Below are 12,238 nucleotides of genomic sequence, written 5' to 3'. Positions count from 1 at the left end.
TAGCTTTACTGTACCTACTACTCGCTATCGGAGAATCTAATATACATAAATTATTAACTACATATATTGTAGTTTTAGATTTTTCCGAAGTACCTATTTTATTTCATCAGAGGCTGTATTTTTTCATATGAGGGTCTCTTGTTTATCAAAAGGTACAGATCACAAACGATGATGCATTTAGATAAATTCTTTTGATAGTGTGTCATTCACACAAATATCAAGTCACAGATAAAAGAATTTAACGCCTTTTTAACGCAGACAAAGTTTTAAGATTATTATCTTACCATAGTAATATTTTTTTTACGACTGTTTCATTTCAAATCCAAATTAAATCATAGAAAAGTAAAGAAGTGACTAGGATACCCGAAGCATGACTAAATTACATGGATTGGTTACATCTTACATTACACTTATCGTCGTAGAACTTGTTAGTTCCTACTCACACACAAGTGAACTTTTTTAGCGAACAATTAAACTCTCTTCACAAGTTTCGCGCACGCGTACTGCCACCCCTGTAAAGTTCTACTTCATTCATCCCCATTGCCATTGCTAGTTAGGCACGAGCCGTCGACGAGGTAGCACCTTTGCCTTTTGCTACAGAATTATCGTAAACTTTTACGACATATCGATTCGTGATTTTAGTGCAGTGACTTACACAGGATTTGCATAGTTTTATGGACGTCTGACACGTCATATTGGTTTCGCGTATCATGATACGGGGCTCTGCAACTGCTATGAATCTTCGGTCATTGAAAAACGTCTTTTAACTTAGTGTTACAGTAAAATGTAATTCAGTGTTTACGTAGTAATGGAACACGATGTCAGCTGCGTGTTTAATTTTGTAAATGTTAAAAAACAGACCGAGTGTATAAATGGAAGTGAATTTTTGGACATATTTCTTAGTAATACAGATACAATTGGCATTGTTTGTGGAAGGACAAAAAGCAGCGAAAAGTAAGTAGTAACCTAATTTCACAATTTAGAATGTCCAAAACTTACTTTTGTAAAAGTTTGGAATGAAAACATTCGCAATTTTGTAGGTTCACGTGCTCAACCAGATGATACCTCAGTTAACACAGAACTCACAGATGAATTACTGAACAAGCCATTAGATTTCCTAACAAAACCTGACGCTGCCTCCAAAGATTATTTCCTTCCCCCGGTTTTCACTAACAACGAAGAAAACGAAGATCCAGAAGATGACGATGATAATTTATACACGGATTATGATTACGAGACTAAAGAGTCTAATTACAAGGACTCTCCTGATAGAATACAGGTGAAAAATAACGATCATCAAGAACATGTTACAGACGACAAAATACCGCTGCACACGGCAAAAGATAATCTACCCATTTTCCTCTTAGAACCGGAAAACACTTACGTAGTAAAGAGTAAACCTGCCACTTTGAAGTGTCGAGCCGCTAATGCTCTAGAAGTAAGTAAAATATTCAGGCTTTTAATTGCTACCGTAATAATTGATATGTCCCTGTCAGGAAGAAGGTGCATTTCAATCAAACTAATAGCAGTTGCGATGGGGTCGCGAAAAGGGGAATGTACAAAAAGAGTTCCACAAGGTCGTAATGCATTCATCCCGCTCACCCCCTTGTACAATATTTACAAAAAAACTCAAGGTGTGTCATATGTACTTCGTTTTATTTAGTTTTCTCGTTGATTCCGAAAAAAGATCCTGTTGTTTTAGTTACAATGAGACAGCATTAGCTGATGAAAGTGAGACAACTATTTAAGCCTCTTACTGTTATTACAAGATGCTTCGCTCGTACAAAATGCTCAATTCGCGTAAGAATATGGGAAATAAATCAATGTCTAACAACTTTTGTTCCGACACGGGTGTCAGCGAGAGCCATTTCGTAAGAATGATGTCGCCCTCGATTCTCTAACGACATCTGAACTACCGGCAGCGCCCGTAGTGCTTTTTGTTCGATGGCTTTTAGCTACGATGTACACTTCCCTCACGGTGTTTAAGTACAGTGGGGTGTATCTAGACGTAGAGAAGTTAACGACGTGGGTAATTTTATGGAAGAATGCAGAGTTCCTTTTTGAAATCAGCGTTTTTACTAAATGCCGTGACAACAGATAAAAGAAAATCTAATTCAGGGTATACTCGTATGTAACAATTGTCCAAAAACTATGTATTGCTAATGTAGTATTTTGTGGCGATAGGTGTCGGTCGATTAATCAAGATCTTTTTAAAGTATGACAGTTGACGCAATCTTAATTAAATTAAGATGAGATATTCAAATTTACGTAGAGATACAAGAATACGCAAACACAGTCAAGATAAATTGCTCTCGCAAGAACTCATAAAATTATTTACAAGATATCGTCGGGATAGTCCAAATCGGCTTGTCTGCCACAATAAATACCGCGTAACTGAACTAAGTATTATTAGGAACTTAACAATTGTTTCATTTAAAAAAAATGAGTACAAATTGGGAATTACTAAATTAGTCAGACAAACGCAATTTACCCAATGTAAGTACCGCGGATTTGCACTACTTATTCCTGACGATACGTATAAACAAAATACATACAAGAGATCAGCAAAATGCTGCATCAATAGGAACTATAAAAATAAATGTGTCAATACTATGAATCGTCAACAAATTGAAAGAATGCATAAAATCATAATTAATTATTTTTAAAATATCATAGGTGTACTTTAAATGCAATGGTGTGAAAACTCAAGCGCTGAACTTCGAGTTCGTTGATCCGCAAACGGGTGTGAGGATCATAGAGGGAGAGCACAATGTGACCAGAGAGCATGTGGAGGAGTACTTTGGCAATGACAAGTACCAGTGCTCTTGCTTTGCATGGGCGAGTCGGGGTCACATCAGGAGCCAGCCGGCAACTGTGGAGCTCGCTTGTGAGTCTACTAGAATCTTTGTTACAATTGTTCCTCTTAATTGAAATAACGGGTTGGGCCACGTTCATCTGTTTGGCATTTCGTCATGTTCGCGGTACTTCAGATTCGCTATTCATCATGTTCGCATTTCTTCTGTTTCGCATTTCATCGTGTTTGCAGGTCTTCAAATTCGCATTTCATCGTTTTCACGTTTCTAAACGCGAAATTATTACCGCAAACATGACGAACTGCGAAACAGATGATCGTCGCACAACCCGTTATATTTCCATTGATTACATTTATTATTAAACATGAGTACGCAATAACTCAATTAATTCAGAAATATCAGCGGATAACAAATGCCTATTGAAATGCTTTAATTGAGCATTAATTTGAAACTGTTCACAAATAACTATGTATTACAACATCCAGGACTTTTCACGCTATGAAAGCAATTAATAATTACCTCGACCTTCAGCCACATTGCAGTGGCCGTGGTCACGACTTCACGAGTACACCCACTACAATAGCCAATGCTATATGGCTGGTGCCTCTGCAATGAGGCTGAAACGTCCATTTTTATTAATGAATACTCCTACTACTACCAGGTTAATTATTACTCATTTTACGAGCGTGATAAGTCCCGGATGCTGTAATAGTTATAGAGAAATTCCCGGATATATTAAATCATGATATTGTTTACAAAGACTCCAACCAAACATCTCTCATCCTAGATATCAAGAAGCATTTCACAGCAGCTCCCCAATCACAATTGGTCAAACAGAACGCTCCGGTATCATTCCGTTGCGAGCCGCCGCCCGCTGCGCCCTTTGCTCAGGTGTACTGGTTGAAGAATGGAGCTCCCATCACGGTGGACGATAACGTCCAGGTCTCCAAGGATGGGGATCTCGTCATCAAGCAAACATCTTTACTCGTAAGTGAGAATCTTCTAAATGGGCTCTCAATACACATATAAACGCTTTTGAGGAGTCTTACATTCATTTAAGCAGACGTTGTTGATCGCATTTTAATTGCTGGTTAAGCTTAATAATAAGATCGTTGTAAGATTAAGGGGCTGTTCCACCATCCAATGTGATGCCGTCTCCGTCTATTCGAGCAAAACAAACAGAGACGGCATCACATTTATCCGTCAAATAAATTTAATCAATGGATGGTGAAACAGGGGGTAAGTTTAAGTTCCGTTTGAAATTAGCATGAAGTAGTATTACGTGAAATTCAGTTTCGTTAAATTTGTTACATTTTCAGGATATGGCAAACTATACTTGCGTCGCAGAAAATTTAGCAGGAAAAAGATTGTCTGAGCCAGCATTATTAACAGTTTTTGGTGAGTCTTTTGAGCATAGAGCTTATAGTAATAAATTTCTACTCTCGCTTCTAATCTAATCGCTATTAATCTATTGTATAATTATTTCTTAGAGAGCATTTCACGCAGTATATGAAAGTTTCAGTAATCTTAAAATCTAGACGATAAGTATAGTGCATATTGAACAGTGTCTCAATGTTCAGGAAGAGTTCGTTTATTACTATCTTATGCGAGTACCCAAAGAAAAAGGGCGCATTGTTTATATTTGGTCGTTTGCAAAAAATACTTCTCTATTTATTATAATTATTATTTATAATTGACCAGCGATTAATCAGCGAATCGTAAATGCAGTTAAAGCTAAAAGTAGTTCATCATCATCTCGGCCTATATTTCCGTTGGTTTCCTCAAAACGTTTTCCATCACCGTAAAAGCCATGGTAAATTACACATGTTTTTTTATGTAGCCTGTAATATGTCCCACTGCTGGGCAAAGGCCTCCCCTTTCTCTGTCGCCACTCTTCCCTATAATAATAATTACATTCCGAAAATTTCAGAGGTGTGTTCTTTTGCTTGTAAGGTTACTATTACATATAACACTGGTTCAGTATTAGCTTATTAATATTTCTCTGCCAAGTTTCTTGCTGCGCAAACTTTCGGCAGTGATGGTCTTTCCGAAAGCGGCCTGCTTAGACAATAAACATTTTGATCTTGATATTGACTTTTGGTATTCACGTCGGCCTATTCTGCAAGTTGTCCATGCTTCTGCCATGCCCAGTGAACGGCGGCTGGTCGCCCTGGTCGGCGTGGGTGGACTGCTGGTGCGGGCAGGGCCAGGGCCGGTCGGGGCGGCGGCGCGTGCGCTCCTGCACGGCGCCGCGCCCGCTCAACGGCGGCCAGCCTTGCCTGGGATTCAGCGTGCACAAGACGCCGGATTGCGTGGACTGTGATTTGGGTAAACTATCAGACGGGTCAATCAACTTGTTAGTGTGCTTTGTTGTCATGATAACGCCTCCTGAGTTACTTAATAGAAGTGTGATTATATGGGGTATAAATCCATTAAAAGTTAGGAGTTATGACAGTTTTAAGGCAATTCTTTCATGGCTCATCTCCTAAGCATGCTAGTAGTATATGTACATGGCAAACATTTTTATAACAAAGTGTATCCCTGATGTCTCCTAAATTACGGGACTGAATAACATACACTAATAAATAGTTGATCGACCAGGATACCTAAGCTTAAAAATTCTAATGTAAAGGGCTAGGGTTGGTCAAGGAAGAAACCAATGGGGATTAACAAAAAAACTGACCCCAAGCACCCTGCAGAGCCTAATGGAAGTATGCCTACTCCTCTCCTGGTTTTCCATCAAATGGCTGAAGCAGGACTCTGTGGGTACTTATAGATAAGAAACCCCTACAACTCTCTGCTCACCGTTGTAAGCTACAGGGGGTTGGGGACGTGCAACCAGGATCTTAGCCGGCGGACGAGAGTCCGACACTGTCTCGGCCCTCCCTTCGCAGTCGTTCATAATTAATTTTTCCCGACTGCACGCCCTCATCTCCTATAAAGCACCTCATATAAAATTATAAAAGTAAAAACAAGTAAACAAAAGCAAGGACCTAATGGTCTTGGACACTTTAAAGCGACTCAACTCCAAAAAATGATAAATTCATAAACGATAAATTAAAAACAGGTTAAATTTTTGTTCCAGATATGTATGTTGATGGACTAGATGAATTGGCCGACCAGTCATCTGATGTTTTGATGGGTAAGATTTGCTTACATTACCGTACCAGCTTTTTTTTGTATATCGCATAATTTCCAAGTTCATTAGATTTTGGTTCTATTTCATCTTAAATTTAAGAGCTATGCTCTTGTTGGTGGAGTAACCGCCACTACGCACGGTCTTCTTCTTCCTGATACGATACGATTCAATCTTGGTATTCCTCTGCCTAGTTTTCCTTCTAGTTACATTATATTCCAGCAGGTTTTAAAAGAAATTGTCGTGTCGTATCAAGGTGTCCTATCACATTTCCTTTTCTGCAATTTATGGTCTCCAGTAACATTCTTTTTTCTTTGACCATAGTAAAAACCTCTTTTGGTTACTAAACTCTTATTTTGACAGGTCGTTGGTCCCAATGGTCGGAGTGGTCCCGCTGCGACTCTGACTGCCTGCAGACGCGACGCAGACGCTGCCTCACGAGCGCGGCCTGCCTCGGCAAAGACTACCAGATGGCGCAGTGCCCTATGTGTGTGCGGACGTCTAAGACTGATCTAGGAAGCGACGGTGACTTTGTTTATTTCAGTGTGCCTAGATTTAGCCACAGCTTTTCTTTTAATCTTCCTTTAATCTGGTATTATTTCTTTTCACTGCTTTCAACCCTGGAAAGTATGGATTACTTTTTCCTACTCCATCATCAGTACACCTAGCTAGATTTAGAAAATACCTATATCTGAAATGCTAACGGTTATTTCTTTATTATTATAACTCTTCTAATCTCTCATTATTACTTTTTATATATTTCTCTTCTGCATTTTAATTGATTAATTGTCTTACAGCTTCGTCATACTGGGCGCTTCTGATAGCGTTGTCAATTGCGTTTCTTATACTGATAGTTGTCGTTTTGTTGGGGATTAAATATATGAAGTTGAAGATGGCCGAAAACTCACCGTACGTGAAACCTCCCCCTGGTGAGTTAAGTTATCTTATCGTCTCAAGTCCACATTAGGCCTGCTAGAAAAATCGTCCAAGTCGCATTACATTATCTTCTCTTTTAAGTCGCTATGCTCTTGACAGGGTGATCGTGGTCGTCAGTTGAGGGTCAGTGAACCTTATCATGACGACGTTCTTGGAGAAATAGTGTGGTGGTTTCCTCTAGCCTTCCACACCGCAGTGCTGGAGACCGGAGTTCGTAGTTGGCACTAGAGAGCGCTGCTGCTCACTCATATATTAGATCCATTAGTCGCCTTTTACGAAACACAGGAAGCGATGGGTCCATCCTATTTCAAAACCAGAGGCCGTATATAACGAGTAACGTTATGCACGTTTTGTATGCGAAATCTGTAATTTGATTGCGATCGCGAGCGTCAGAAACGTTAGGCTATACGGCCTCGGGCTTGGCACGGATATTATATTACGAGGTCGTAAAGCGAACGATTTTGAACTGATTAATCGAGTATCACGATGTAATGAAAATTGCACCATTTTTCTTGCAGTTCTAAACTGTGTTTTAAAAATAAACTATTATTTTCTCGCTTATATTGTTAGTTTCTTTGGTATTTTGATTTCTTATGTGTAATATTGTCTTATTTTAGGTACAAATTATTTTGGTAATGTTATAAAAAGAACTCTGACTAATCAGCCAGATCTCACGATACATGAGGAGTTCCAGACCATGGATTCAAGGAGAACGCATAGGCGTATGAGTACGTCACTCAATTCTAGACCGGAGCATTTGTACGAAGTACCGCAGTTAGCTAGTAGGTAAGCGAAATATTATAAGTATAAATTTATCAACAGATATGAAAGTTGCTTTCTGGTTAAATTTCTAATTAGGTACCGCAAAATAATCTTAGAAAAAATTAAATACGCTCGATAAATATTTTTTATCGCCTTGACAGCTCCAGTTAACTGATGATAATTGTAAAAAATGTAGATTTCTGTTTTTTAACTTGATTGGGTCATGGAAGTATAGTGAACTTGTTCGAAATTAAAGCTGATATTTATATATTTAAACTACTTTGGTAACCCAAACCCCTTTTGTCTTATTGAGTTGCAAGAAAAGCGTTTAACAATTTTGTTTTGTGTTATCCAGTTACATGTCGCCGATAGACCACGAGGTAAGGCCGGACGTGAACAGGCGCCCCGAAGCGGAGTCAGACCGGTCTGATTCCAGCTGCTTTTTGAGCTGTGAGTCTCACGTACTAGTGCACGCTCGCCTAACGCCAAGCCAATTACACGCTTTCTTAGTATCAACTGCACGCTTTGCTAGAGTCATTTTATTTAATTTATTTATTATGCTAAAACATACACAGTTAGGACGAATTTTCATGTCAGTAGTGCAAATTACATGAATGCATATATTACGCCACGTTGTAGCATGCACAATTTTAATAATAAATAATATCACTTGCTCGCGTTTGTTTTTGTTTATTTCTTTTCCAGTGCCAATTACACTATTTTATAGTGGCAACTGCACGCATTCGTAGTGCTAATTACACGTTTTTATTGTGCCAACTGCATGCCTATTGTGCCTTTTGGACACTTTACTAGTGCCAAGAGCACGTTTCTTTAATGTTAACTGTACGCATTCGTAGTGTCAATTTGACACTTCTAGTGCCTAATCTAGGGTTTTATAGTGCCACCTGCACGTAATCGTAGTGCTACGAGCCGTAGTGTCAATTGAACAATGATCAAGTGTTAAGTGCACGCTTTTTTGTGCCAACTGCACGCAACCGTAGAGTATTTTTTTTAGTTATTTTGATAAAAAACACTTGTGGAATATTTCTACTGATGACGTCTTTTTTGCATTAATAACTAATTTCAGTAATACATATTACTAAGTAATACTAATGCCAATGATGACCAGTTTTAAAAATCATGTGCATTTTCCAGCGGGCTCGTCATATGGCAACGAAAGTGTAGAAATGTCGCCTTCCCTAAAGAACAACGCTTCGGTCGATTCTAAGTTGTTAAGTTCATTCGAGACGGCAGTTTCTAAGATCGTTACCGGCGAAGGTGATTGGCTGATGATGGAGAAGTGTGGAGTCAGTTTGTTCGTGCCTGACGGCGTGGTGGAGAAGGGTGAAGAATTATTCACTGTGGAGGTGACGGATGAGGAGTGGAACAGGCCTGTCTTACAAGAAGGTAAAAAGAACCCGAATTTTGAACTGAAGATGAAATAATTTAATCAATAACGTTAGTTTTACCTACCTGACCTAAACATTAAAAAGGGTTTCAAAAAACATCTAAGCATCTAACCTATTTCAAAAAATATGTTAAACACTGAAATAAAATGATTCAAACTGAAAATTAGAATTCCAATGAACTTTTGTCCTCAATAACATATTTTTGCTGCAACTTGGTTGCTATTTTAAACTGTCCAATCCCTAGCGTAGGAAATATAACTGAGCTGTATTCAGTCTTGACTATTATTGGTAAATAACGAAGAACTGAAGTAGAACGAATCGTCTGGTGACCTGAATTGAAAGTGTCGGTTACTGAGACTATTTGTTATCATCCTTCAAAAGGTCGTACTAAAATAAAGATGTAGTGTATACTGGTTTTCCATTGTATTTTATCAGAAAACTTCGTATTTATATCGTGCTCCTCAATTAGCTTCAGTACCTATCGTATAGACCAGGATTTCTTAAACTTTTTGCAGTAACAGATCACTTTCACAATTTAAACAATTCCACGGAACCCTATCATATTTTTAAAATTTCCTAATAAATTTGTTTAAGGTGATTCGGGGCTATTGTAATGGGGGAGGGGGGGGGGGATATTGTATCTGAGCCGTTTGATGGCGTCCTTACGACGCCATGTTTATGTGCGTTGTGTGAAGACAGTCTTCTGGCGAACACAACGTAAAATAACCGAAAAAGGCCGTCGTAAGGACGCCATCAGACGGCTCAGATACAATATCCCCCCAGCTACAATAGCCCCGAGTCACTTTACAGACTGACCTACTGCGGATCCCTGTTACACACTTTATGAAACTCTGGTATAGACGTAGGAGTAAGCCGTATCAAATTTGTCACTAAGTAATATATAGTTCCTAATTAATTTATATTAAACAGTACTTATTGTATACAATAATTAATGGACACCTCGGGTGCTGTCGTATTTCGATTGAGATCAGACTTTTCCCGATTAAAATACACAATGCACTATCTGTACGAATTTAGTGAAATTGCTCTTAAAAATAGAGTATCAAAATTGTACGGTATTATTATTAAATCATGACTCTACTCTTTTTTGAACAGGAGAAACCCAGCTGAGCCCAGTGATTCGGTGCGGCCCCAAAAACTTTCACTTCCGCAAAGGGGTGATCCTTTCGTTCCCGCATTGCGCATCCCTCAAGAACGCTAGCTGGCTTCTCTCCATCCTTCAGAAGCCCGAAGAAATCAACACCCGCGAGTGGAGGAAAGTCCTCACGCTCGGCCAAGAGACTCCCGGAAGCCCGATCTTCGCCCAAGTCGATCTTAACAAAGTTTACCTCGTCTGCGAGTTTCTCAGCGACTTTGTTTTAGTTGGCCGCAGTTTTAGCGGTCTAGACGCCAAACTGTTGAAGCTAGCTTTGTTCGTTTCCAAAAAAAGCGACAGCTACAACACTTTGAAAGTTCACGTGATAAATGATACGCCGTACGCCTTGCATGACTGTGTTGAAAACGAAAGGAGGCTGGGTAATTCTTTATTGTGTGAACCGAAAACTATTTATTTCCAAGAAAATTGTTCGGATCTATGCGTCAATCTCAGAGATTTAGGTGTCGGATGGAAAATTGTTTCGGGAGGTAAATATCAGGAGTTGGCGTATTCGCAATTGTGGAACCTGGGCGTCCGATCGTTGCAGTGCAATTACATTTTACAACAAACTGATGCCATCAGTTGTTTTGAGCTGAACTTATCAGTTTACCAAAAACAAAAGCAATCGAATTCGGTCAATTTTAATTTGAAAACAAATGATTTTAATTCCAATTTGAATAGCAATAAGCGTTATAGTGCTTCTAGTGGCGACTACAGTGTTAACATTGTGGAGAATCCTTTCAATTATTCTTCGTTATCTAAGAAAGAGGGCAGATACGATTTTGTTTATAAAGGTAACCACTACAGGAGTAATTTAAGTGTGGACAATAATTACCGTATGAATGTTTTGACTAAGTCTGACAGAATAATTTTATGTAAACTGCTCGATTCTCAAACCCCAAAAGGCAACGATTGGAGACTTTTAGCGGAAAAATTGAAAATTGCTTCTTACTATTACTATTTCTCTAATACATGTTCGCCAACTGAGAATATTTTGAATTTGTGGATGTGTCGTAACAACGATTCTAATATGTTAGCGAATCTTTCGAAGATATTTAGAGAAATGGCTCGGATCGACTGTGCCACTGTTGTTGAAAGACGATGTTTTCCCAATTAAATTTTATAGTTATCTAGTATAGTTTTTGTCCCGCTTTTGTAATTTCATACAGAAGTAACAAGTACTTAACTATAGAACTAGATTATATACCTACTACCACAAGAGAATATACCTAAGCACTTATTCTTTTACACGAAGAAGATAATAACATTTAACAACCATTTATAAACAAATGTTTATTATTTCCCTTAAATTAACTATAATTTCGTTGATATTCATTGCAATTCATGTTATGAAAAAGAAGTGAACGTAGCAAAGTTGTTTAGACCTCTTAAATTTACAAGTTTTCGATTTTTGTACATAAAATAAATTAGTTTTAGTGTGTATTCAATATTCATTGAATTAGAAGTGCTTTATTTATCGAAGAGTATATTTATAAGATAAGTATCAGCACCAAGTTAATTGCTCTGGTAAGATGGCTAATATAAGAAATGGCGTCGAAGAAATGTTAAATTGCAAGGGTTCCAGTGACTAATTTCATCACGTTTATGGTGTTATACTCACTGTTATTTTGTGATCATAGAATAAATAATAGGAGGAATAGAAATTTCACGCGACCTAACAGCATTGGACGTCCGTCCATTATCATTATGGTTAAAAACTACAATATTATTTATTTTCTTGGCCCAGTGTGTGATCGCTCTTTGACTTAATTCCTCAAAAATGGGCTAGTGCTTCTATAACAACCAAATGGGCTTTTTCATTTTAAGTTTTCCCTTTACTTTTTTTCAGAATCAAAGTAACTTTGTGTTCTTCTTACTAAGAATCATTAGCACTATCGATTTGGACAAAGAAAAAGTGTCCACATTTTTTTGTCCGTTTTTTGACTTACTACAGTTTATAGTTTATATGGGTCGTTACAAAATGAAGTTATAAAAATTGTACGGAAAATTTGGGATGTTTTTTTAC

General features: G+C 38.2%; 1 protein-coding gene across 1 annotated transcript; it reads left to right on the top strand.

Moving 5' to 3' along the window:
- The first annotated feature begins 500 nt into the window (after positions 1–500).
- LOC141433096 (netrin receptor UNC5B-like) lies at positions 501–11,503 on the top strand. The gene is made up of 13 exons (XM_074094932.1): positions 501–954; positions 1,041–1,438; positions 2,677–2,887; positions 3,601–3,800; positions 4,133–4,211; positions 4,965–5,141; positions 5,899–5,955; positions 6,313–6,474; positions 6,747–6,878; positions 7,503–7,671; positions 8,003–8,097; positions 8,803–9,054; positions 10,173–11,503. Exons 1-13 carry the CDS (start codon positions 873–875, stop codon positions 11,327–11,329), a joined length of 3,171 nt encoding a protein of 1,056 aa, XP_073951033.1. The 5' UTR covers positions 501–872; the 3' UTR covers positions 11,330–11,503.
- The last annotated feature ends 735 nt before the right edge of the window (positions 11,504–12,238 follow it).

Source organism: Choristoneura fumiferana, chromosome 12 (assembly GCF_025370935.1).
Source record: "Choristoneura fumiferana chromosome 12, NRCan_CFum_1, whole genome shotgun sequence".
Classification (NCBI taxonomy): domain Eukaryota; kingdom Metazoa; phylum Arthropoda; class Insecta; order Lepidoptera; family Tortricidae; genus Choristoneura; species Choristoneura fumiferana.
The sequence above is the reverse complement of the archived record's forward strand: the minus strand, read 5'-3'. Positions and strand labels throughout refer to the sequence as shown.

What these genes read in the sequence shown, in the direction of transcription:
- LOC141433096 (XM_074094932.1), top strand. Translation starts at nt 873, where the DNA reads ATGGAAGTGAATTTTTGGACATATTTCTTAGTAATACAGATACAATTG. An exon ending in GAGCCGCTAATGCTCTAGAA is followed by an intron (nt 1,439 to 2,676) that starts GTAAGTAAAATA and finishes AAAATATCATAG; the next exon opens with GTGTACTTTAAATGCAATGG. An exon ending in AGCATTATTAACAGTTTTTG is followed by an intron (nt 4,212 to 4,964) that starts GTGAGTCTTTTG and finishes TGCCATGCCCAG; the next exon opens with TGAACGGCGGCTGGTCGCCC.